The 22,727-nt window shown below is 43.6% G+C and overlaps 2 protein-coding genes across 5 annotated transcripts; one reads left to right on the top strand and one right to left on the bottom strand.

Moving 5' to 3' along the window:
• Positions 1-6,888: 6,888 nt before the first annotated feature.
• LOC128939048 (proline-rich protein 2-like) lies at positions 6,889-7,527 on the bottom strand. Its single transcript, XM_054279796.1, has one exon. It carries the CDS (start codon positions 7,525-7,527, stop codon positions 6,889-6,891), a length of 639 nt encoding a protein of 212 aa, XP_054135771.1.
• Positions 7,106-21,866, top strand: HMGXB4 (HMG-box containing 4). Of its 4 annotated transcripts, none has more exons than XM_054277980.1 (11): positions 7,108-7,189; positions 9,231-9,336; positions 9,956-10,071; positions 11,381-11,456; positions 12,382-13,535; positions 14,697-14,778; positions 15,484-15,548; positions 15,846-15,951; positions 16,549-16,718; positions 17,870-17,992; positions 19,577-21,866. In XM_054277980.1, exons 2-11 carry the CDS (start codon positions 9,306-9,308, stop codon positions 19,619-19,621), a joined length of 1,968 nt encoding a protein of 655 aa, XP_054133955.1. In that variant the 5' UTR covers positions 7,108-7,189; positions 9,231-9,305; the 3' UTR covers positions 19,622-21,866. The 4 variants fall into 4 exon arrangements, with proteins under 4 accessions (XP_054133965.1, XP_054133955.1, XP_054133937.1 ...); XM_054277970.1 differs by lacking the exon at positions 7,108-7,189 and adding an exon at positions 7,674-7,754; XM_054277990.1 differs by lacking the exon at positions 9,231-9,336 and having other exon boundaries at positions 7,106-7,189.
• The last annotated feature ends 861 nt before the right edge of the window (positions 21,867-22,727 follow it).

Genomic DNA, 22,727 nt, shown 5'->3' with positions numbered 1-22,727 from the left:
CTCAAGTGATGTGGTAAACGCTTCCATTACCCGAGACATTTAACCATGAATTGAATCCAGGACTGTCAAACATCCCAGTCTTTCTGTGCTCCAAGTGCAGCACCAACACTCAATAGCCTTCCCTGGCTGGTACTGTTAAGAAAAGAAACGAGTTATGGCTGGGATATAATCTGATATAATCTCTCTACTTCTCTCTATGTAAGTACACTGTTACATCCTGAATAGGAACAAACAGGTTTTGTGTTGTTTGGTTGTTTTTTTTTTTTTACATTCCCCCATTCTGCAATCATGACTGAAACCCACCAAACTCTTCCCTAGACCTCTCATCAAAATAAATGAGGGGCACACAGACCCATGTGCCTTATTTAGGACCAGTACTTCTTGGGAGGACAATTTATCCCCCTTGAGTACAAGTGATCAGTACACAGCCCAGGCACATGATAAGGATTTGAGAAACCACTGGGAGCCTGGTCTGAACTGCTTCTCAGACTGTCACAGCTTCAGCATCCCCAGACAATATGGAAGATCCTCAACTTCCATCTGGAGAGCAACTGATGAAAGAAAGGAAGAGATTTCAAAATGTTGTTGCATGTTACAGTGAGCAACGAGCTGAAGAAGCTTCCACTCTGATTCATCTTGAAGCACCTTAACTTCTTTTGAAGGTTTCTGATGTGCATTACAAAGAAAATGTTCTCATTTCAAGTTTATCCCACGTTTGTACTTACACTTCAGACCATTACTGTCTTCACACAAAAACTTTAAGCTCAGCTTTATGACTCTCCTGTCTGGTTGGTGCAAAATTGGAAGCTAAAATTCATTTTATAGAGGCCTTTCATTTCTCCATGTTTCCCAGCATGAGCTCAGCCACAGCCTAGACTGCAGAATTGCCCATCAGATAGTTCTCTTGTACCAGGTTGCCATGCCACAGGTCATTATTTTTAGGTTCTCCTGTAACCCAGAAGAGTGAGCTTGACTTAATTTTATTTCAAATTGTGGCACAGTGAGAGGTGAGACTTCTTTAAGCAAGTTTGCAAACAAACAATAGTGCAATCACAAAAAACAGTCACTGTATCCCTGACCAGATATCTTTAACTCCATACCAAGGGCTAACTGCTTTTATATATTTGGGGAAAGAGGGGTTGATGTTTCCATACACTACAGTTTTTCTTTTCTTTGAGTGACATATTCTATTTGCAAAATGAGAATGAGTGCAGGTACGACAGCTCTCTATATATACTTCTGAGCAAAAACAGCAACAAAAGACAATAATTATAATAATTGTAATAGCTAAAATAAGATGTTGGCACAAGAACAAATGAATGCAAACTAACCAGGTATACATTTAAGCCAGTAATTAGGAGATGGTTCCTAACCATCAGACAAAAGAGACTCTGTCTCCAATGAGCATTGTGGGGGAATGAGACTTGATTACTTTGAGGATAAAGATTGATCAGCTTACAGTAAGGGATTGAATGACAGTGGGCCTACAATAGCAGAGAACAGCACTTGATGACCCAGATCATGTTGTCTTATCCAGTGACCCCGAAAGCACTGAAAATTACCTGTTATGTAAAACACATAAAATGTCCTGCAACGCCCCCAGCTTCTCCCAACACGTACCACTCTGCAATTCATAACTTTTTGTTATTCCTCAGCTCTCATCACATCAGTACATTCCCCCTGCCTTTACTGTGACTCCACCCTCGGTGAGTCTGGAGCCCTTTCCATATGTTGTCTCTTGCCCATATTTTTGCAGCAGCTCCACAGACCATGGCACACTACAGTCACAAGCTTGGCATTACCTCAGCTGGCATCTCAAGAATTTTGCAGGCAACACTGTCCTGTTGCCAGCCTCTGCAAACTCCACTGCCACTTTCGAGCTGTTTGGGTAACAGTGAAATTTGCTTTTCCCAAAAGTTCTGATCTCCAGCAGTGGCTTCTGTAGCCAGAAGCAGAGACAATATGCAGGCTTGGTCCACAGAAATAGCCATGAGCCATCTACATTATCTGGAGAGAAATACTAGTAATATGGTAATTTCTGCTACCCAGTATAGGACAGATGTCAACACTCTGGATCTGTCACAAAAAGAAAGCCGCAGGAATGAAGCACCCCAGAATTACAGGCTTTTTTTCCTAAAGGTGAAGGATCATGCTACAATGTCTAAAAAGAGAAGAACAGGCCAGTCTGACCTGTACAGAAGATGACTATAATGAATCAAGGTATGAGAGGAGGAATTTAAATACATTTACAGATCAAGGGAAAAAACAAAAGGCAAACCAAGAATACAGATAGAGCTGAATGCCTGCTGTTTTATGGGACCAGGGCTGTGAGCAGACACCAGCAAGGTGTCCAGGGTATAGGCATGGAGGACAACCAGAGTGCTGAAAGCAATGCAATAGGCCTTGCATGGCTCCATGAAACTCAGATTAAACCAATTCTACCTCTCTGGCAGCTGGTGAGAAGGGAGACAGCAAAGTCAGTGAAAAGTGGCAAATTCAATGCTGACAGATTACCTGCATTTAACCTTTCCTTTTTGTGTATCAGCCTGGTATAGTCCTTTCCCCTTTGCTTAACCACTTCCAGGAACAGGCTTTTCCTCTCCAGACCCCACAAATCCTACTGTAGTTCACTATACTATTCCCTTCCAGATGGACACTGGCCTCCCATCTCACCTTAGCCCTCTCAGCATGAACACAGAGCGTGCAGCACAAGGAGCAGGGGGAGAAGGTGTGTCCCCACTGTGACAGGTGCTGTGGCTCCAGGGAACATTCAGGCTGCTGTATTGACATTACAAATGAATGCACACACCTTTGTGGTTTCATTAATGACTGTACTGAGAGATGAAGAGACATGAAAATGAATGCATCCTGCAAAAAAAGCAAAGACAAATGGGAAGTAATTTAAATAAAGCCCCAACACCGAAACAATGCACATAACAAATCTGAAGTTTTGATTCTCTAAGGAAGCAAGTCCTTGTATCCAAAGAGGAGTCACCAGTATTGCTCATACATAAGACTAAGGAAATTATATGGGTGAGGCAATTGGCAAGCAGGCAAGCAAGATTCATTACACCAAAAGTCACTGTGACCTCATGATCACTTCCTCCACCTTTCCTGTTTAAGGGCAGCTTGGTAGCTGGAAACAGCCACAACACACAAGTGCACAGAGAAGAGCAACACTGCCCCTGCAAAACAAGCAACAGGACTAACGAGGGCTACAAAAGTAGCACTGCCTGTGTGCTGCTTCTCTTCCATAGGTGGAAAGCAGAGGTTTTAAACCAGGTCCCGTTCCAGTTAATGCCAAATCATCTCAGAATCTAGGGAAAAAATATGAGAAACTGAAAGGAGTGAAGAGAGATTTATGAGTTGCAAAACTATGACAGGTAAAATTGATAATTGTTCACACAGATGAGTGCTGAATTTAATTCAGTACATAACTTGGTTGTAAGCTCGTGCTCATTACTCATTCCTCTTACACTCACTGCACTTGACAAACCACAAAACTAAGTACTAAAACCCAATGAAACAAAAGAGGGCTACTAAATCTAGCAGCTTGGACTGTTATTCAGTCAGGAGAAAATAAGCAGACAAGGATGCATGGTGGAAATGAAGTGGGGAAAGCAAGGCCAGATTGGGTGGCTTCATGGGCAGTAAGTCCTTAGTACAAAGCTAATCTTGCATTAAGCATAGGGAACTATACACACATCCTAAAATGTTCTGCACTGCCAAGAGCATTTTATACAATAGTTGAGGACACCTGAGGGAACATACCATGTACCCTTTTACCGTTTCTTTCCCAGGGATGTAGGCAAAAGAATGCAAGATGCTCTGAGCAAAAGGAATAAGCAATATTTTCACAACAGTCAGACTTCAGTCTGAGACTGACTGAAGTTGCACTTCAGGTTTTAAAAGCTATAGGGACTGTTTGATTTTCTGATTCCCTTGCTATGACCTCTTATACTCCAGAGTACAAAGAAACAGTTCTGTCAAGTGTTAAGAATTTGAAGGGGTTGTGACTCTCTTAAATTTGCTATCAGCATTCTGACATTTTCCCCACCTGACCTGTTTAATCTAGGTGTATACTCTAAAGAGATTCCTGGATTTTCTAGAACAGCAAAAGGCTAAACTGTCTGAAAGCACCCAATAAATGCCAATATTTTGTGCTGGCTGGTTCCCTTTATGAGCTCTGAAGAATGGGAATGATTGAAATGAATTTTTCTGAGCATTTCTTCTCTGATGAAAAATGCAGTAGAAGGGGACTGTATGTTATTGTTGTTACCATTACAATTCCTATTATTATTACTATTATGTTTATTCTGTGGGAGGAAAGAAACTTGGATGGATCTCAGCAAGGGAAGTCTGAATGATTGGTATTTCAGTAGCTTTATGTGCAAGTATCCTGCTAGATGTTCATTTTTGCAAATTCACCTGCAAATTCATTCTCTCTCATATACACACAGTCCTGACACAATCTAATACGTATGAACCATCCAGCACTAAAAACATTAAACTGCAGGGGAGCTCAAATGCTTTCTCTTTCTAAGGTGCAGAATATTAAGCATACCATCCCCACCCATTTACTAGCTATCATTACCAAATGCTTGCTATCATCAAATATCAGGATAATTTAGGCTCTCAATTTTCAAAGCAATCTGAATCCCTGTTTCTTTGGCCTGCATGTAGCCTCTCCCAACCATGCTCACAGCTTCTTCTGACTTGCTCCCATTCTGCCTCCACCTGACCCATAGGCCAGGAGCTCCCAGGAGTTGACTGATGATTCTGTTAACTCCATAGATGTTTTTGTACAGCCTGTAGCACAAGCAAGAAAGCTGCAGACTATAAAAACATGGGAACTGTGATTTTGTTGTGCTGTGCACTGTCAAATGGCATATGAACCCATTACTGGGACCCCTAGAAACATCACCAATAAGCAAACGTAAAGGAGTAGGTCATGTCAGGTTCAGCTCTGGCAAGATCCTGGTCATAAATGTGCGGAGGCACTTGTCCACCGTGGTGATTCCTTCTTCAGTTATGGCTGGAGGGCAAGGAGTGATTTTGGTTTTGCCAGTAGCACACGTGTACATGCCTGAGAACATCAGCACAGGCTTTGTGCTCAGCCTGGGGGCTGGCCCTGTTGTGTTACAGCTGCTGCACTTGCAGACACTGAGCTGTGTGTGCAGGCTGTACCCCTAACTTTGGATCAAACTACACTTTCACACAGCATAACATGCACAGGCCTCTCTTCTCTTCAAATTCCTCTAGGCCCTACTGGACTGCAAATAATTACTGTCATCGTTCTGTACTGGTTAGGACACAGAAGCATCAGCAGGAGCAGAAGGTGGGTCTGTGGGCGCGGGGAATGGCCTGTGTGCGATGGGTCAGGCCTGACCCAGGCACTGGGAGCAGCAGTCTGCAGACAGACAGACAGACAGCATGTGGCCGTGAGCAGCCTCTGCCAGAGTCACGGGGTGTCTGCCGGCACCTCAATAAAATGGCACCTCTTGCATCAGTGGAGATGATGAGATTTAAGGTGACGGTGAAATGAGGTTTGTTGAACCTCCCATCAGGTCAGAGTGAAGAAGGGCTAACCGAGTGGGGAAAAGGATTCTTTCCTGACCTGGCTGTTTCCTGAGCTTTTTTTAACCTCTGTCTTGAAGCCGTTGCAATTATGAATGACCCTTTAGAAGATGCTGGGGGCAATTTGCCTTTCTCTTGGCTGCCACCTTTGGGCAATGGATAAGAACGGGTGCGAGGGTTGGGCGATGCCTTCGCAGGTAGTAGTCCCGAGTGGGCTGTGCAGTCGCGCTTATCGCTGCCCCAGCTGTGCACTGCATCCACGCAGCTCCTCGGGGAATCAATCTGAAGGGAGATGTGCCCATTCATGTGTGTGTGTCACTAACCTCACGAAAGTGCAGGCTTTTTAATGTTTAATAACAGGATTTCACCCTTTCCCACTGACCCACCGCGGCAGCCACAAGCGGCCAACAGCCGGCCCGGGCTGTGAGCCCGGCCACCTCAGCCTCCCACGGGCACGGACACGCGAAGGGAAGCTGTGCCGGGACCGCGCAGCGCCCGCACACACCAAGAGGAGGCCGTGCCAAGCTACGGCGAACGTGGGCACCCCTGCACAGGTGGTGGTGGGGTCGGAGCCAGGCACAGATGTCCCCCGTGTGTCCCTTGAAATAAACAGGGCTAGGAGACTTCTTCTCTTTTTTAATGCTTTACTATAAGTGATTAGCTCAGGATTGGGCAGCTCGGCGGGGCTGCAGTCTCTCGTCTTCTCCCTCACGGCGAGTTAGAGGAGGAGGATATGCGCAGCTTTGTCTACTAGGGGCAGAGCTGGGGGAATCTGGTCATGGTGGGAACCTTTGGAGTGTGGTAATTCCTTCCGTTGTTGACTTTGCTGGCTGTTTTAGCCGGCCCTCATCTCTGGGGACGACTCCTGTGGTCAGGGCGAGAGGGACTCCGAAAGTGTTCCGCATCTCTGCAGGCTCAGCACTCGGCTCCTCACGTCCAGACATCACTCCAGTCTCTCAGCTCTTAGGTGGCTCGTTGTTTTTGGGGTTCTTCCTGCACGTTTGGAGCAGGGGTCCCACACAGCATTCTGGTCTTGGAGTCACTTTGCATAGCCCCCCTCACCCTCTCAGGTCTCTTCACCCTTCTGGGAAAAGTACACCTTAGCCTCGGGCAAGGCTCTGCTAATACAAAAGGAGCGATTAGCCACAACGACCCGTGATTACAATAACAAAACACGCAGAACTTTGGCAGGGACAGTGATCTGGCTGCCTTTTTGTAACTTTTTCTCACAAAAAAAATATTAACCGAATTTTTGTTCATAACATCCCTGTGTGTCTCCGGGTGTCGCTCGCCCCCGGGGAGACGAGCCGCTCATCGATGAGCTCGGCAAGCCAGCGCCCCGCCCCGCGGGTGCCGCGTTGGAGGCGCTCGGCGCTCGGCTGGCCGGCGCTGGCGCGGGTCCCTTGTCTCCCTGTCCAAGATGGCGGCCGCGGGCGGCGGCGCGGCGGGAAGCGGCGGGGCCGAGTGAGGCGGCCGCGGTTCGTCCCCACCCTGCGGCCGCGGCTTGGCGCCGGCGGGCGTTGTCGCCGCTGGGCGGCCCCGCAGTCGGGGCACGCCCGGGCCTGCTGCAGGGGCGGAGCCGCGGGCTGGCGTGAGGCTGGAGCCCGCTCGGGTGAGGGGACGCGCGGGCGGGAGCGGGGCGGACGAGCCCGCTTTGAACGGAGGCGGCGGTGGCGGGGCCCGGGCTCCGGGTGGTGTCGGGGCGCATGCGCAGGACGGGCCGGGCGGCGGTCCGTGCCCGCGGAGGGGCCGGTGCCGGGTTGGCGCCTCGGCTGCGCGCGGAGCTGCCGGCGGTGCCGCCCGCCCTGACGGCCCCGGCCCGGAGCGCCGGCGGCACGGGGGTGAGGGAGCCGCCTCCACAGCCGGCCGGCACCGGCACCGAGGAGCGGGGCTCCGTGCGGAGCCCCGGGGCTGCCGAAGAGCCAGGCTGGGCCTTGAACCCGCGGGCATGTGCGCTAAGGAGCGGGAGACGTGCAGGGAGAGCTTCCCCGCTGAGCCCGTGCCATCGGTGCTGAAAGCCGGGAATTTGAAGCAGGGGAACGTAACTGAGGTTTACAAGATGAGAGTGGTTAAGGGTCTGTTTTGTATTTGCCGGATCTGGGCTGTGAGCACCTTTGGGCAGTATCTGCCGAGCTTTGTCCTTGCCAAGCAGATAAGATCTAAAAAGAGACTTAAAGGTATGCATATAGGCACAAAGAAATCTTAGGCTCTCCATGTCATCCATTCATGAATGAATGTCTTCAGCTTTGTTTTGCAGAGCAGTATCTGTATTAGACCCTTTCTGTCTTGAGCATAATACTCTGGTATTGTGTGTCCTGTCAGTGAAATCTGTCTGACAAACAGCACAAAATGTTGAAAACGTCTGGTTTAAGATCACTAGGCCTCAAGTGGCAAGATGCTCTTTTTTATTGCTGAGTGCAGTGTTCTCTGCATGTACATAGGCAGTGCTCTTGTTTTTAGGTGGAATCCTTGTTTGCTACCAGCAGTATATAATGGTCAGAACACTGTCTTGACATTCAGCAGTGGGTATTTTCCCAAAACCTGAAGAAATAGCATGTATTCCTATGAATTTAAACAGAAACATCTCGTGTGTACCCACAAGCCTGATTTAGTTGAAACTTTGTTGCATCAGTTAAGTAACCACTGTAGGATGAATGAGTTGTACATTGTTAGCCTCAGCCAGTTGTTTATAAAATCGAGTTGCATGGGGAATGTACAAGCACCAGTTCCCTGCTCCCAGAGTATTCCCATGTAGCTTCAGTGTGGCGAGATTACCATGGCAGCTGGGATGAGCAGGCTGCCTGGTGTTTGTGCCTGGGTGTTTACACATGTGCACGGACACACAAACACACAAAGGCAGCTGGCAGCCATTGGATTAATCCCGTAGGAGCAGAATGTTGATCTTGCTGAGCTGGTCACTGGCTGAGGAACAAAAACTGTTTGCTCTGAGAGAACCAGAGTGTGGCCATTCCACAGCAGCACTGTCCTGCTGCATGCCCCACTTAGAGGAGGCCTGAAACCTGGAGGGTAGAGGTTGGGTTGCTGCAGGCCTAGCTAAAAGGAGTGCTCATCCCCTCTCCCAGGCTGGCATTCAGAATGGCTGCAGTGGTAGCATTGGGAAGCACATCAGGAGGATACACACCTCTCATACAAAATGTGTGATCCTCTAGTAAAAAAAACAAAAAAAAAACCAAAAAAAAAACCCACCCCAAGATTAATTCTTTTGTAATTTAATTCCTTCTGCCTTGTCCCTTCTTTTCCTTCACTTCATCTGAGACTCAAGGGTTTGAAATCTCTTTAAACATCCCATTCTTTGCTACAGTGGCTCTTGACAAAGAATGGCTTTGACACAGGGTGCAGTTTTGTGTGTCATGAAAACCAGACTCAGTTGTCTTCTCACCCTCTTTCTATTTTTGTAAATAAATTAGTTCAGTGATTCAGATATTTTATAAGAAAGAGCGGCATTTCCTATATTTAGAATAGTACAATATCCTTTTTGATTAAAACGCCCAAATCTATCAAGCCTGAAGAGTGACCACTCATTTCCTTTCCCACTGTCTCCCAAAGAATCCTTATTTGGTTCAGAGAAAGTTTCCCCATTTACATAGTGCTTCTTCTTTGTGAGAGGGTTATTTTCATTCTCTGTTTCTCAGACCTTTTCCTATAGATGGGAACGGGGGAAGGAGCCCAGACGTGGCAGCTCATTCACAGGCTCCTGCAGGACCACCATGGCTTATGATGGCTCCAAGAAGAAAGAAGGTAGGACTGCTTCATAATCTCAGAGGGATTTGCAAAAAGAGTCAACAAATAATTTTTTTAAGGGTGCCCTTTACAGCCCTTGCCAGGCCATGCAGTCAGAGTGGGAAAGAGGTTAGGGTGCTGTGGAGCCCTTAAATTTAACTTGGCCAGGTAACCTTAAATTTAACCTGGCCAGGTTACCGGAGGATCCCAAGCCCTTGACTTTCAGATGTAAAGTACTGGGATTAGAACTTGAGAGAAATGGGTGGTGTTTCCTACTGCAGACACCCTGATTGGGAACTCTGCCACTGCAGCCTTTCTTCTCCCTGACAAGTCAATGGGACAGGGGATAATGATACATTTAGAGATGGCAACATTTCTAGATCCACTTGTCTTTAGGAAGAAACATACAGGCATTAGAGATTGAACCTGGAATGATTGTGTTAGAGCACCAAGCCCCATCCCTCTGGTCAGACAGTACAGACTGTTTGTTACCTTTCAGGCCTCTGTGCTTGTTGGGTTTTGTGCATCACTCTGTGCCAGTATCCTCTGTTAGCTTATTTTATGACTGGTCCCCTTGTCTGTCTTTCCTTAATGTGGTATTTCATTTCTTCCTTTTTTCCCATTTCCCATAAATCAGAGTCCCTAGAGAGTCACCGAAGTGCTGACGACGGGCTGGCACCTGGCAGGATACAGCGAGAGAAAAAGCGCTCGTACAAGGATCTTCTGCAAGAGGAGGACGAGACAGCAACTCAGGTAGAAACCCTCAGAGAAAAGGTTCAGGGTGTATGGATATGCATAAAGGTAGTGATGGGATGTGTTTCTTTTCCTTTTTTTAATTTGTTTTTTATTTAGAAATGCATGTAGAAGACAACAGGAGCAGCTAATCATGTCTTGTATTGATCAGTAACTTTCCTGGAGAAAAGGAGGGAATCAATCCCTGATTCCAATTTTTTTGGCCTCAGAAAATGAGATAGTAGGAGTGTTGTCCCTGTGTTGATGGGACATACCTTGCAAGTAAGAAAATGCTCTTAATAACCTCTTACACACATTTTTTAAAATGTGGTTGTGGAAATAGTCAGCAAAGGATGGACAGAATATTAACTGATGCACTGTTGTCTTCCTGATTCTGCAGACAGCCTGAAACGATAGCTCTTGAGAAGAATGAACTTGCCCTATTTACCTCTTTGGGGCCTTAACTCTTGAAATCACATAGTGGCAACTTAAGGTTCTTCAAAAACTTCTTTCCTCTTTGAGCTACAATTTCTGCTGTTAGCTCAGAGGTGGCTATCTAGTGATTTGGGGTTTTTTTCCATCTCAAAAGCAAATTTTTGTTTAAAATTAAAATCTTCTACCCTGCGGTTGGAATTCTTTAGAGGATTTCAATTTCTATTTCATAAATTGATCAAGCCATAGATAATAATTAGGTGACGTGGCATATTAAGGACATATTTTTGTCCCATCATTCTAGTTGTCACCTCTCTGTACCTCCTGTTATTTCTTTTTCAGCATGGTAAGCATAAACTGCTCTCCTTTGTTTTCAAGGCTTGACAGTCTATATATCTGAAGTTATTTCTTAGCTTTATTAAAGGGGAGATGTCAGTCTTTTATCAATTTATCAGCTGATCTTCAAGTGATGGCTTGCATTGCCCATATCTCAACACTTTGCAAATGTGCTTTTTCTTTTATGTTGCTCCTCTCTCTTGGGGGTCTCCCTGCAGAGATTGTCTTTCAGTTTCCTTGGAGCCCTGTTGTGCTGCCGTGCCTACAGAAAACTCTGTGTCAATTAGGTGACCATTGTGATGAAACCAACCCTGACTAATGATATTTTTGTATTCTCCCACCTATCTGTAACATGTGTTTCATCTTACTTTAAACCTACACTGTGTGCTCTGGGGGACAGAGTAGGTTTTCTTTTAGCACCTAGAAAGATGATCCTGGTTCATACCTACAGATCCTTGATGTTGCAGCAGTACAAATAACCCTTGATACTTCTTATAAATTTTTATCTGTTAATAGTCCATGTGACTCCTTTTTGACAGCAATTTTTTTCTTCTTATTCCAGGACAGTGAGTTTTTTCCGGGGACAGAAGCTCACAAAAAGAAGAGAAAGCATTCCTCCGATGAGTTCTGCTACAGAGGTAAGGAAGTAACCAAGCAGGAGAAGGGGCTAATATATCATGCCTTTAAGGAAAAGAATGTCTTAAACCAGTGTCATCAAGCTTTGTGGTTAGCATTTTAAAGATGGAGAACACATCAACCTGCATTGGAACAGCTAATCAGAAACCTGACACTGATCAGCACCAGACAGCAGAAGATTAGGGAATTATATTTTCAGAGTCTGGCTTAACAAGTTGCCATGGTAGGGGGTAGAGATCTTCCATCCCCTTTTCATCGACAAGTTGTAGTTTGCTAACTCATGCCTTCACATTTGACATTTGTTTTTCTTATTTACCAATTGCATTGAAAACTAATTATACTTACAGGTAATATAACTTCCTCTGGATTTAAAAAAATAGAATGTCTGAGGTTGAAAAGAAATACGTCTCAGTTCACGCACTCTCACAATTAATAAGTTGGCCAGAAAATGACAATTCAGCTCATAGAAGCTTAACACATTTAGGATTTATTATTGGTCCAGTAGAAGGAGAAAGCCAAGCTGAAATTTCATCTTTCATCAAAATCTGTCTCCAGAATGAAAAAGCTCATATTTTCAACTCATTGGTTTCACCTTGTATAAAAATGTCACAAAAACCTTGCACTTGAGGTGTAATTTCAGTTAGATGTATTTTCATCAAAATATTTTATTTCATAAGTCACAAATGTAGTTTCACAAAACTTCAAGAACTTCCCTGCAGTCTCTCCCTTCCTTAAATTATTTGACCAGCTCAGATGTCACAGCCTCTGAATTGTCTCAGTAAGGCTGTGCTGAGATGGCTGTGGTTCTTTTTAAGCCAGGATGTAAATCTGTCACCTGTAATTGGAAAGCCCACAGGATTCTCACTTCCCTTCTTTGCCAGCTTTAAGAGAATCGTTTCAATGTACATTTCTTTTGATCTTTTTCAGGTGTCTCGCCTTTGGATCTACCATCAAAAAAGAAGAAAAAAGCAGCTTCTAGTCCATCCTCAACTGATACAACCATGGATTTACTTAAGACTATCAACTCACCTTTGGCCACAAGCTCAAAGTCTTCAAAGAGGACCTCTGAAAAATCATCTCATTCTTCCTCTGGCCATTCTGAAAGCAGAAAGGAACATCCCAAGAAGAAGCTGAGTGGGAGCAGTGGGGAGCACTCAGTGGATGACAGCAGCTCCCACAAATCTAAAAAAATGAAACCTCTTTATGTGAACACGGAGACACTTACTCTTCGTGAACCTGACGGCTTGAAGATGAAGCTCATCCTTTCACCAAAAGAAAAAAGTAGTGCAGCAGAAGATGATTCTTTATCCTACTCTTCAGCACCAGCAGCTGCAAAGAAATCTTCAAAGAAATCAGCTCGAGATGAGCAAGGCTCATTCCTGCTGGGGCACGATCTGCAGAGCTTCCTGAAGTCATCCCGGAAAAAGCACAAACCACCTCCGGACTCCCATCCACCTTCTGAGAGCTTTGGTGCTGACACCTCCCTTCATTCAGAGGGCCATGGAAGCGAGTACGAAGTTTCAGGCATGGAGGCACCACCAGAATCTGGTTCTTCCTCTGGTGGAGAGTTGGAGGCTGGAGAGCTGGTGATAGATGACTCCTACCGGGAAATCAAGAAGAAGAAGAAGTCCAAAAAAAGTAAGAAAAAGAAGGACAAGGAGAAACACAGAGAGAAGAAGCACTCCAAGTCTAAAAAGAGTTCTGGGCACTCTCCTGTGGCGGTAGCAGAAGTAAGAGTGTCACCACCACCTGCCAGTACTCCCTATGGTGTCCCTCCACCTCCTCCTGCTGTTTTTCACTCAGATGGTCAAGGCGAGAAGAGGAGGAAAAAGGAAGACAGGGAGAAGGACAAGTCTGAGAAATGGGAAAAGGAAAAGGAAAGAGAAAAGGAAAGAGAGAAGGAGAAGGAAAGAGAAAAAGAAAAGGAAAGAGAGAAGGAGAAAGAAAGAGAAAAAGAAAAGGAAAGAGAGAAGGAGAAGGAAAGAGAAAAAGAAAAGGAAAGAGAAAAAGAAAAGGAACGAGAAAAGGAAAAAGAAAGAGAAAAAGAAAAGGAGAGAGAAAAGGAAAGAGAAAGAGACAAAGTAAGGAAAATTTGAATTTCTTTTCAGAAAATAGAAATTGGCTGGTGGGTAATGTTGAATTAGGCACTCCATTACAAAGGCATGTTAAATTGAAACATAGGATAACTTATACCAATTATCAACTGAAGCATATTTGGAAAAATGTGTCAGCCACTGTGATTTCTGTTTGTAGCAGAAGGAATATATGTTCTTCTGGCTCTTCTGGCTTTAGCCAGTAGAGGTTCTCTGGGAAAGTTATACTTAATTTTGCTTGGTGTGGGTCATGTACCAAGCACATCTGCATCTTTTTCTAATGTGACTGGCTCTAGCTATTCCCAGGCACACTTTTGGACTAGTGATCAAAGTTCCTGTAAAAAGGAATCAAGCTGTTACTTGAAAATTGAAGATATTTACCCATTTACTCCTGTATTCAAATGAAATTCTAATTCTAATAGACTCCCATGTTCCCAGTTTTGTCCTGTCCTATACATTCAGTTTTCCATGGTTACTGCATAAAGATATGAGGAGCAGAAGTGGTAGCTAGTATGTGAATGAGTTTACAAATAAGGTAACTGTAGCTGTGTAAAAAAAAAGAGGAAAAAGAGCTTGTGCATGTTCAGCTAGAGAAATAATGCTTTGTATGAGGAGATGGACAGACAGAGCCCAAATCTCTTCAGCCATTATCCTATTCTGTTTCAGAATTTTTCCCTGATTATAGCTCAGCAATTGCAATACCTTTGCTGTCAATGTACTGCACAGTCTCTTTTCCTGCCAAATGGAAGTACTTTGTAAGGATGCAAGGAATGGAACAAAACATTATCATGAGGACTTAATCCTTTTGACAGATCTATAATAGGTACTATGAATAGAATAACAGATACTGGGTATTATTATAGGTTTTAAAGCTGAAATACATTAACAAAGTTGTATGTTGGTCCTGAATTTAGAATAGTAGCTTGTTGAGTTTTGCAAGATAAGCCTTGTACTAAGACTGTTTCTGGGTGATTCCTGTGCTTTCATAAAGACTAAATTCAGCCAGGAGATGTACAGGACTGCTTTTTAAGTTTCCTGACCTAAGTACCCTATCTTTCTTTAAGTCTTTAATAAATGCCAAATTCTTATAAAATTGGAGAAAGTCTCATCATAATTAAAAATCTTTGTTTCCTTTCTTCTTCTGACTAGCCAAAGAAGAAAAACATGTCTGCTTATCAAGTGTTCTGTAAGGAATATCGTACAAATATTGTGTCTGAGCATCCTGGAATAGGTAAGGGAATAATCCAGTCTTCTCTTCTCTTGATTTTACACCAGTCAGATTAATTAGGAGATCATATTGTCTCCATTTCAGACCAACTTCTTAATTTTGTCATAATGCAAAGAATCTGCCAATGTTATTTAGAATAAGAGATGGCAAAGGGGCTAGGAGTGGATTTCTTGGTTGTATTATAATTTTATTTTAACCAAGTTGTGAATCTAGGTAAAGAGCTTGCTAACTTTTTCTTTACTTAAAGAATTACCTTCATTGTTGTCACTTTCCCCTAAATACACTGGGACTTCATCTTCCTGCTATCAGCTTTTTTTTAAATTTTATTTTAAAGAGTAACAGGAATGCACATTTGCAGGACAGTGTGGAGAGTTGCAGTTGTAGAATGGCTTGCTTCCTAAATGTGTGTGGAGGGGCCGGTAAATTTCCTATGTTCTCTCCAGGATTTTATTATCAAATTTGTTTTAAACATTTATTTTCTTTCTTTTCTTTCTTTTCTTTTGTTTCTTTCTTTTCTTTCTTTTCTTTCTTTTCTTTCTTTTCTTTCTTTTCTTTCTTTCTTTCTCTCTCTTTCTCTCTCTCTCTCTCTTTCTCTCTCTTTCTCTCTCTCTCTCTCTCTCTCTTTCTCTCTCTCTCTTTCTCTCTCTCTCTCTCTCTCTTCCTCCCTTCCTCCCTTCCTCTCTTTCTTCCTCTCTTTCTTTCTGCCAGATTTTGGAGAGCTAAGTAAAAAACTGGCAGAAGTATGGAAGCAGCTACCTGAGAAGGATAAGTTGGTGAGTGTTTGTGTGAGATGTTTTTGTAAAATTATTTCTGTGAACTAGGTGCTTAGATGAAGAATGTGGTGGCAGCATTGCCACAATGCCTTGAAATATGTTACCTATATCCTTAAAGCATGTAAAGGTGGAAAGTATGGAAATCTTGCCCTTGCAAACATAAAAGCATTCATTTTGTTCCCATGGGATTGCTTCACCTCCTAGCTATGTAACATCATTCTGCCTCCAGGTCCTGGCATCAGGTAACAGAATTACCTAATGTTATGAATCTTTCTTTTCTTACCATGGTAACTATAGACCTGGAAACAGAAAGCTCAGTATCTCCAACACAAGCAGAATAAAGCAGAGGCCACCACTGTGAAGAGAAAGGCATCATCTTCAGATGGTGCTCCAAAAATGAAAGGTAATTGTTGTACTTTATTTGTCTCGTCTCTTTTCTTGGACGAGACAAATTTTTTAAGACAAATTCTTTACCTTGGGGAAGGTAGTGTTGCCTGTAGACTAAAAAACAAAGGTCCTTACTTGCTTCACCTACTTACCTGCTTTCTCACATGATATTTAAATCATGTTTAAAGCATGACATTTAAATCACTAGTCAAATCAACTTTTCTGTGAAAGTGAGAGTGATGCCAGCATTTTTCGTAAAGATTTCCTTGTCTGATGCATAGAATGGTATTGGGTTTGGCAGTTTAAGGATTGAAATGTAAAAGAAGAAGAGGCAGAAATGAGGTTCTAGTGGGATTAGTTTGGTGCTAGATATAAGGTGGGTTGTTTGTGGTTTAGCATCTCTGATACCAAATCTCCCCAGCTGCATTCAGCTGAGGTAGATAGGTTCTGTACATGTAAAAAAAATTTCAAGAGTCCAGAGACTATGAGACTGGGGTAACAGAACTATTCAAGCACCTCATGCCTATGAGATTTGAACTTCAGTAACTAAATAGGCTTGTGAGTAAAAGAGTGAAAGCAAGGAATATGGAATTTTAATTAGTATGTTTTCCAGCTTCTCCAACAGGAGTGGTTTCTCCTCACAAAAAATCCCCCACCAGCACCGTGGTGGTGCCTTCCTCACCAGCCAAAGCCCCTGAGACGGATCCCATTGATGTAGCTGCACATTTACAGTTACTGGGTGAATCTCTGAGCCTCATTGGACACAGACTGCAGGAAACAGAGGTGAGCTTGTAACCAGCAATGTCACAGTGATGTCCTGTAATCTACACAATACATTCAAGGGGATGATTGTTTTATTTTCTTAAGAGTTTAACTAGTGGCTTTCTCTTAGGAAGAGAAACTAGAGGTGGCATGCCCTGTTTCTTTAATGCATCGCTCTTTATTTTCAGTGAAATAAAAGGCCTCAGTAAACAGTAGGCATCAATGCAAGACGGGTGCTTTGCAGCTCTCGTCTTTGAAACCAGTTTGTAGTTCAGCAAACTCTTCAGTCTTTTCTTGCTATATATTCACCTTGGATTTGGTACTTCCTTACTCTTTAGTCAGTCTGTGGTCAGATTCTGTTACTGTTCTACTTTTTACAGAACTGTCACCCTTTCCCAAGAAGTTTCTTGCATGTCCTCTTGTTTTCTGGCGGAATTTGATTGCCAGTGCTTTGGATTATTTCAATTTACCTGGTAACATAATGCCACATTTTAATGGTTTCCTGCTGTTAAATAACAGTGACTCTGTGAATGCACATTCACAGAGAACTCAGCCCAGCCTCTAAGGAGAAAATATTTTTGTCTCAAATAATATCACTGAGTTTTATGAGTAGCATAATAATCTCACCCCACTATGCTTGCTTATTTTATCAACGGTGAAATAAATGTTCCTGCATTTTGGTTTTGGTATGACTGATTTGAGATCATGGGAGGAACAACCAGAGCCCAGAAAAGCACACAGACAAATTCCCTTTCCTGAAAGTGTGTCAACGACTAAAGCATTTGTTACAGGCTTAGCATTTCTTTACCTTCAAAAATAAAACAACTATTGTCATTAGGACTCATGTAGTTAACAAAATAGATGGTTCAAAATGGCACAGAAGATATATTACAAAAATTTGTGGAATCAGTGTTTTATGCAACTGACAACTTTGTGGTGTTTTCTGTTGATTCCTACCTTTATCTTGCACCAGTTGGTTGCCTACTGAAAACTGAAGTTTTTGAGCCAGCAGTCTCTCTAAAGCACAAGGCTCAGTTTTGTTACTGTGTAAATAGTGAAAGTGGACTGGAGGAGCTGAAGATACAGTATCTACATGAGAGTGGATACAGTCGAGAAAGAAGTGCAATTTCCACTACTCATCCCTATCCAATCTTTTTCCTCCTCATTACCAGGGAATGGTGGCTGTTTCTGGAAGTTTGTCAGTACTCCTAGACTCAATCATCTGTGCTTTGGGCCCGTTGGCATGTCTGACCACACAACTGCCTGAGTTGAATGGCTGCCCAAAACATGTTTTGGTGAGTTCTTTGTGGTTATTTTCTTTCTAGCTCTGTTAATTTCAGTAGATTACAAATAGAGCTTTTTTGATTAATCAGTGTAATATAACTATAATTCCAATGCAGTAAGAAAATTTGTCTTGGTCATGAGCTTTTATAGGGGAATATGTATTGAAATTCTTACAGATATTACCATTGTACAACATTGTGCAACCTTTTTTTCTCCCACTGGCAACTGACCTAATATTTGTAGCATGGATTGCAGTGTGGGTAGGTCCTGTTTTAGTCATGATGGAGTCAATCAATCTAAAACAAATAAAAGTAAACCAGTATTTTTGAAAGTTCTAATTTTCCATAAAAATAAAATCACCTTCAAGCTGCTCTTTATCACACAAGCTGTTTTTCCTTCAGTAGCATAAAAACCAATTTGTGATCTCAGGATTCCTAATGTGATGGTGTAGGACCTTTTACAAGTGCCTGAAACCTTCTCTGAGAAAGGAAAAATAGTCTCTCTCTTAAGGAGCTGCATAACTACAGTTTCTTTTCTGCTTTAAGCTACTCTTAATATTGAGCCCTGATTTAGCAACAGCTCATGGCATCTGCGTAGCCTGGTGTGGACATAGATTAAGATGGCAGCAGCCACCAGGACTCATACTTCCTACAGGAGACATGAATAAAGCAGCAAAGGAGAGGAGCAAAAATAAAAAACGACAGTCTGCAAAACTGAAGAGATTAAAAACAAATCTGGCAGAGGGGGCAATGAAAATGGAATATGAATTGACATGTCATAATAGGGCAGCCCAAACGTTTATTCATTACAAGAATGGACTGTCAACAACAGGAACAAAGTTGAAAATTTAGTCTGTGAACACCCACAGACTGGCTCTATGCACAAAAGCTGAGTCAGTGGGGTGTTCCCATCATAAGCCATGGAAAACCTGATGCTTTTTTTCCTTCCTGCTTGCCAAGTTTATTCAGAGCAGTGACGCCACATGAGCAGTGGTGCGTTTATTAGAAACTCGATCAACTTATTGTTACAAGGAGCAATGGAGCTTTAGGTGAATTATGGCAGCTATGCTTCACTTCTGCAAAGCCCTGTTCAGGAGCTGGTAATAAATCTGATTTTCACAGTCAGGTACATAACGACAGTGGTGTTCTGAGACACGGATAAACCCCAGCAGTTGTGTTGCAATTTGTATTTGAGACAGTAGATGGCATTGCTAAATTCTAGAATCATAACTGGTGCAGATCCAGCTTCTCTTTAAGCTTCTCCAGCTTAAAGGTGCTGCTCCTAAGACCTCCTTCACCTGTCCAGCCACAGGCTTGAGCTTACTGAAACACTGCATCTGAAAAACATACAGCTGGGTCTTTCTTTCTGATGGGCATGAGAAGGATTCCTACTCTCAGAATTCTGTTATGGTTTCCAAGAAAAACTGAAGGACTTTTTGCCATCTGACACCCTGTTAGAGGTGATCAGTGGGCAGCTTTGGTTGTCTCATCCTATGATAACTTGTACCCCATGTAATTGTGCTAAGTACCCTCACCTGTGCCATTTTTCAGAGATGTTATTACCTGACACTAAAACCACCTAATTTCTTTTCCCAGTCAAACACACTAGACAACATTGCCTACATCATGCCTGGACTTTGATGGGAAAGGATCCTGGGATGTACTCAGCCTCTGTGTAACTGACTTGTGTACGTGCACTACGCCAACGTTCCTGAGGGGCTCCATGGGGAGGCTTTTAAAGTTTTGTATGTGTATAGTGTATACACAGGATTGTAACTGTTTGACTTCTATTTTATGAAATGTTGTGAACTTAAGCTGCAAAAACCCTTTTGTGTTGGTGGGTGAAATGTCCTCCAGTCTGAAAGTATTTTGTATGAAGAATTCAGAAAGCTTTTGAGATATTTGCCTTAAATTCAGATTTAGTGGGGGAAGCAAACAGAGATTGGACTTCTCAATATAAACAAGAAAGCTGTCACCCCTGAGAGGGGTCTTTGAAACAGGTGGCCTGGAGAGGTTCCTGACTCTCCTTCCTTGGTGATGTTCAAAAACTGAATGAGCAGCCTGCTCTAGTTGGACTTGCTTTAAGCAGGGAGATGGACCAGATGATCTCCTGGTCCCTGCCTAAACTAAAGTATTCTGATATTCTGTGGGCAGGTAGAGTTTTGGACCAGGGAATAGAACTGAATTCTTCATCAGCCCTATTTGTAACTGTTTCTGTTTAAAACACACTTCTTGAGGGAAAAGCTGGATAGCTTTTTGCCTCTTGGTCACTTTCTCCAACCCCCATGCCTCAGTCAGGACTAACTGAAACTTGTCAGTGTTGGTTGGCTGGTCTGCTAGCTGGTATTTGAAGTGAAGTAGATGACAACAAGTTTATTTTTCCTTGTGGACTCCAATCATTATTAGCACAATGTATCAACCCATTGCATTGGCTTGAGAGAATGAACCTCCTGCTGATTTTTCCACGGCATGGTCAGCCTGCTTTGATGGAAAGGGGTAGAGAAGCAGATGGGAAAAACTTGGATTGCTTCTGCCCATCTTGCACCTGTTTGTGAAATGGCTCATCCACCATCTCTCTCACCAGCACTATTGCAGGAGCTGTGGTGCAGCTGCAAGGCAGCAACCAGTGGCCAGTTTGAGGCAGTTATGGCCAAGTAAGGCACACGTGGGTTGACTGGACTGGTTCCCCTTCCTTCCAGCCACATACTTGGAGTTTGGTTTTCTGCTCCTCTGGAAGAGGAGCAGCAGGAGAACACTTGATTCCTGTTTAGGCTTTTGTCTGTGTGTGTGTATGTGTATGTGGTGTTCATATCACATGTATTTAACTTTTACCAATATCTGTAACAGATTTTAATTTATCCTGTATATTTCTCTCTGTGTGTGTATATATTTATATATATATATACATAATTTAAAAGCAAAAATCCCTCCCTCAGCCAACAGTGTGTGAAAAATGTGAATCAAGTTTGTCTCAGCTCACTTCCTGCAGGAATCAACTCTATGTATAGTAGTAAGCATGGGCATTGTGTAAAGAAACACCAGGAAGATTCTAAGAGTTTGTAGAAACAGGCTATCTTGTGAAGGTGGGCAGAACAACTGAAATATCATTTGACTCAGGCCTTATCAGCTCTGTAACAGGAAAGTTTTAAAATTAGAGACGAGGCATTTTTTACTTCCAAGTAAGTCTAGCTTGTTTTTTAGGACAGTTGAAAGTAAGCTGTCCTTCACTGTGGCTGAGTCCCAAATCAGAAGTAAATTAAATCCTGGGGTGTGGAGGATTTTTCTCCCCATGCCTCTTTGCCACGTATTCCCCAGATGTGCCTGTACAAGGTAGTCTGTCTCTTACAGAACTTTTCTCAGTGCAGTCAGGGGTTTTCTCAGCAGAGGAGGCACAGAAGGTTCTCAGTCCACCAGGCCAGAACATATGTTTTAACAGCTTAGGACAAATCCCAGTGAGCCTGGAAATAGGAAGGGCCAGGAGGGAGGCAGTCCAATCCTGCTTCAGATCCTGGCCCATACTTAAGCATCTGCTGTTGTGAGCAGCACAAAATAACTGGTTCTTTCCAGCCCTTCACAGTTGAGAGCAGTGTGGTGAAGGGGTAGGTCTGCTTTTGAAGAAACAGAAGGGGATCAACCTTAGCTTTGTCCTCTGTACAACTGAAAACTCTTGAAGAGTGAAAAACACACACCCTGGTGTATTGTATTTTTATTAAAATTTGTACACTTTGTATAATCTGTATCTTGTGGTATTTGGTACTATAGGGAAACTTTGTCAAGACTTAGCAGTTTTTATATTTTTGTTATTTCTTTGCTGTTTGGTCCAGATTACATTACAATTATACACAGACTTTTTTGTACTGTACTTACAATATAATTTTTTTTTAAACTTCTGGAGTATTGTCATTTATTTCTGGCATGTGCTGTTTTCTACAGCTGTTGTTACTAATTGTATTTGCTGTTTCTCAGCAAAACATATCCAATCCTAACCCACCTAAATCACTCGCTTGGCAGGCAAGCTGTACTGTTTCCAGCCACACCAGTCACCCAAATTATCACTCAGGTTCCTCACTGCTTGGGGAGGGAAGGGAGATGTAGCATGGAGCACTGCAGGTAACACCAGGGCATTTGTCTTCCCTGCTGCCTCACCTCAGCTCAGCTTCCTGGCGTTCAGGTGACACGGGACTCAGGTGTGTGATGCAGGAAGTCAGGCGTGGCAGCGTTAGAGCAGGATTTGTGCTGGTTATTAACACGTCCCCATTTTCCAGGTATGGGTGTTGGTTGATTGCAGCCTCAGCTTGGGCAGGGCAGTTGCTTAGGCCAGGAGCACATCCCAGAACGTGCCAACCACCTGGGTAGAGTCACAGGATGGTTTGGGTTGGAAGGGACCTTACATCATTTCCAACACCCCTGCCACAGAGACACCTTCCACAAAAAATTTGCTCAAAGCCCCATCCAACCTGGCCTGGAAGACTTCAAAGGATGGACATCCACAACTCGGCAACCTGTCCCAGTGCCTCATCGCCCTCACAGAATTTCTTCCTAACTCCTACCGGGAGGATCGGGAGCCCTTCCTACTCACACCGGGCTACGGAAAACTAAAACCCCATCGCCACAGGCTCTCCGGGCTTTGGGTATCGCTCAGGCTCGCGGGTGTCCTGCCCGAGCTCGGCGTGCTTGCAGAAAGCGGCGGCGGCTCTCGGCGGGAGCCCCTCGGTTCCTGCGCCCGGGGCTAAGGGCCAGCGGGACC

This window comes from Melozone crissalis, unplaced genomic scaffold, assembly GCF_028551555.1.
Source record: "Melozone crissalis strain CALT ecotype California unplaced genomic scaffold, PUWL_Pcris_2 ptg000004l_1, whole genome shotgun sequence".
In the NCBI taxonomy this organism is placed as follows: domain Eukaryota; kingdom Metazoa; phylum Chordata; class Aves; order Passeriformes; family Passerellidae; genus Melozone; species Melozone crissalis.
The sequence above is the reverse complement of the archived record's forward strand: the minus strand, read 5'-3'. Positions and strand labels throughout refer to the sequence as shown.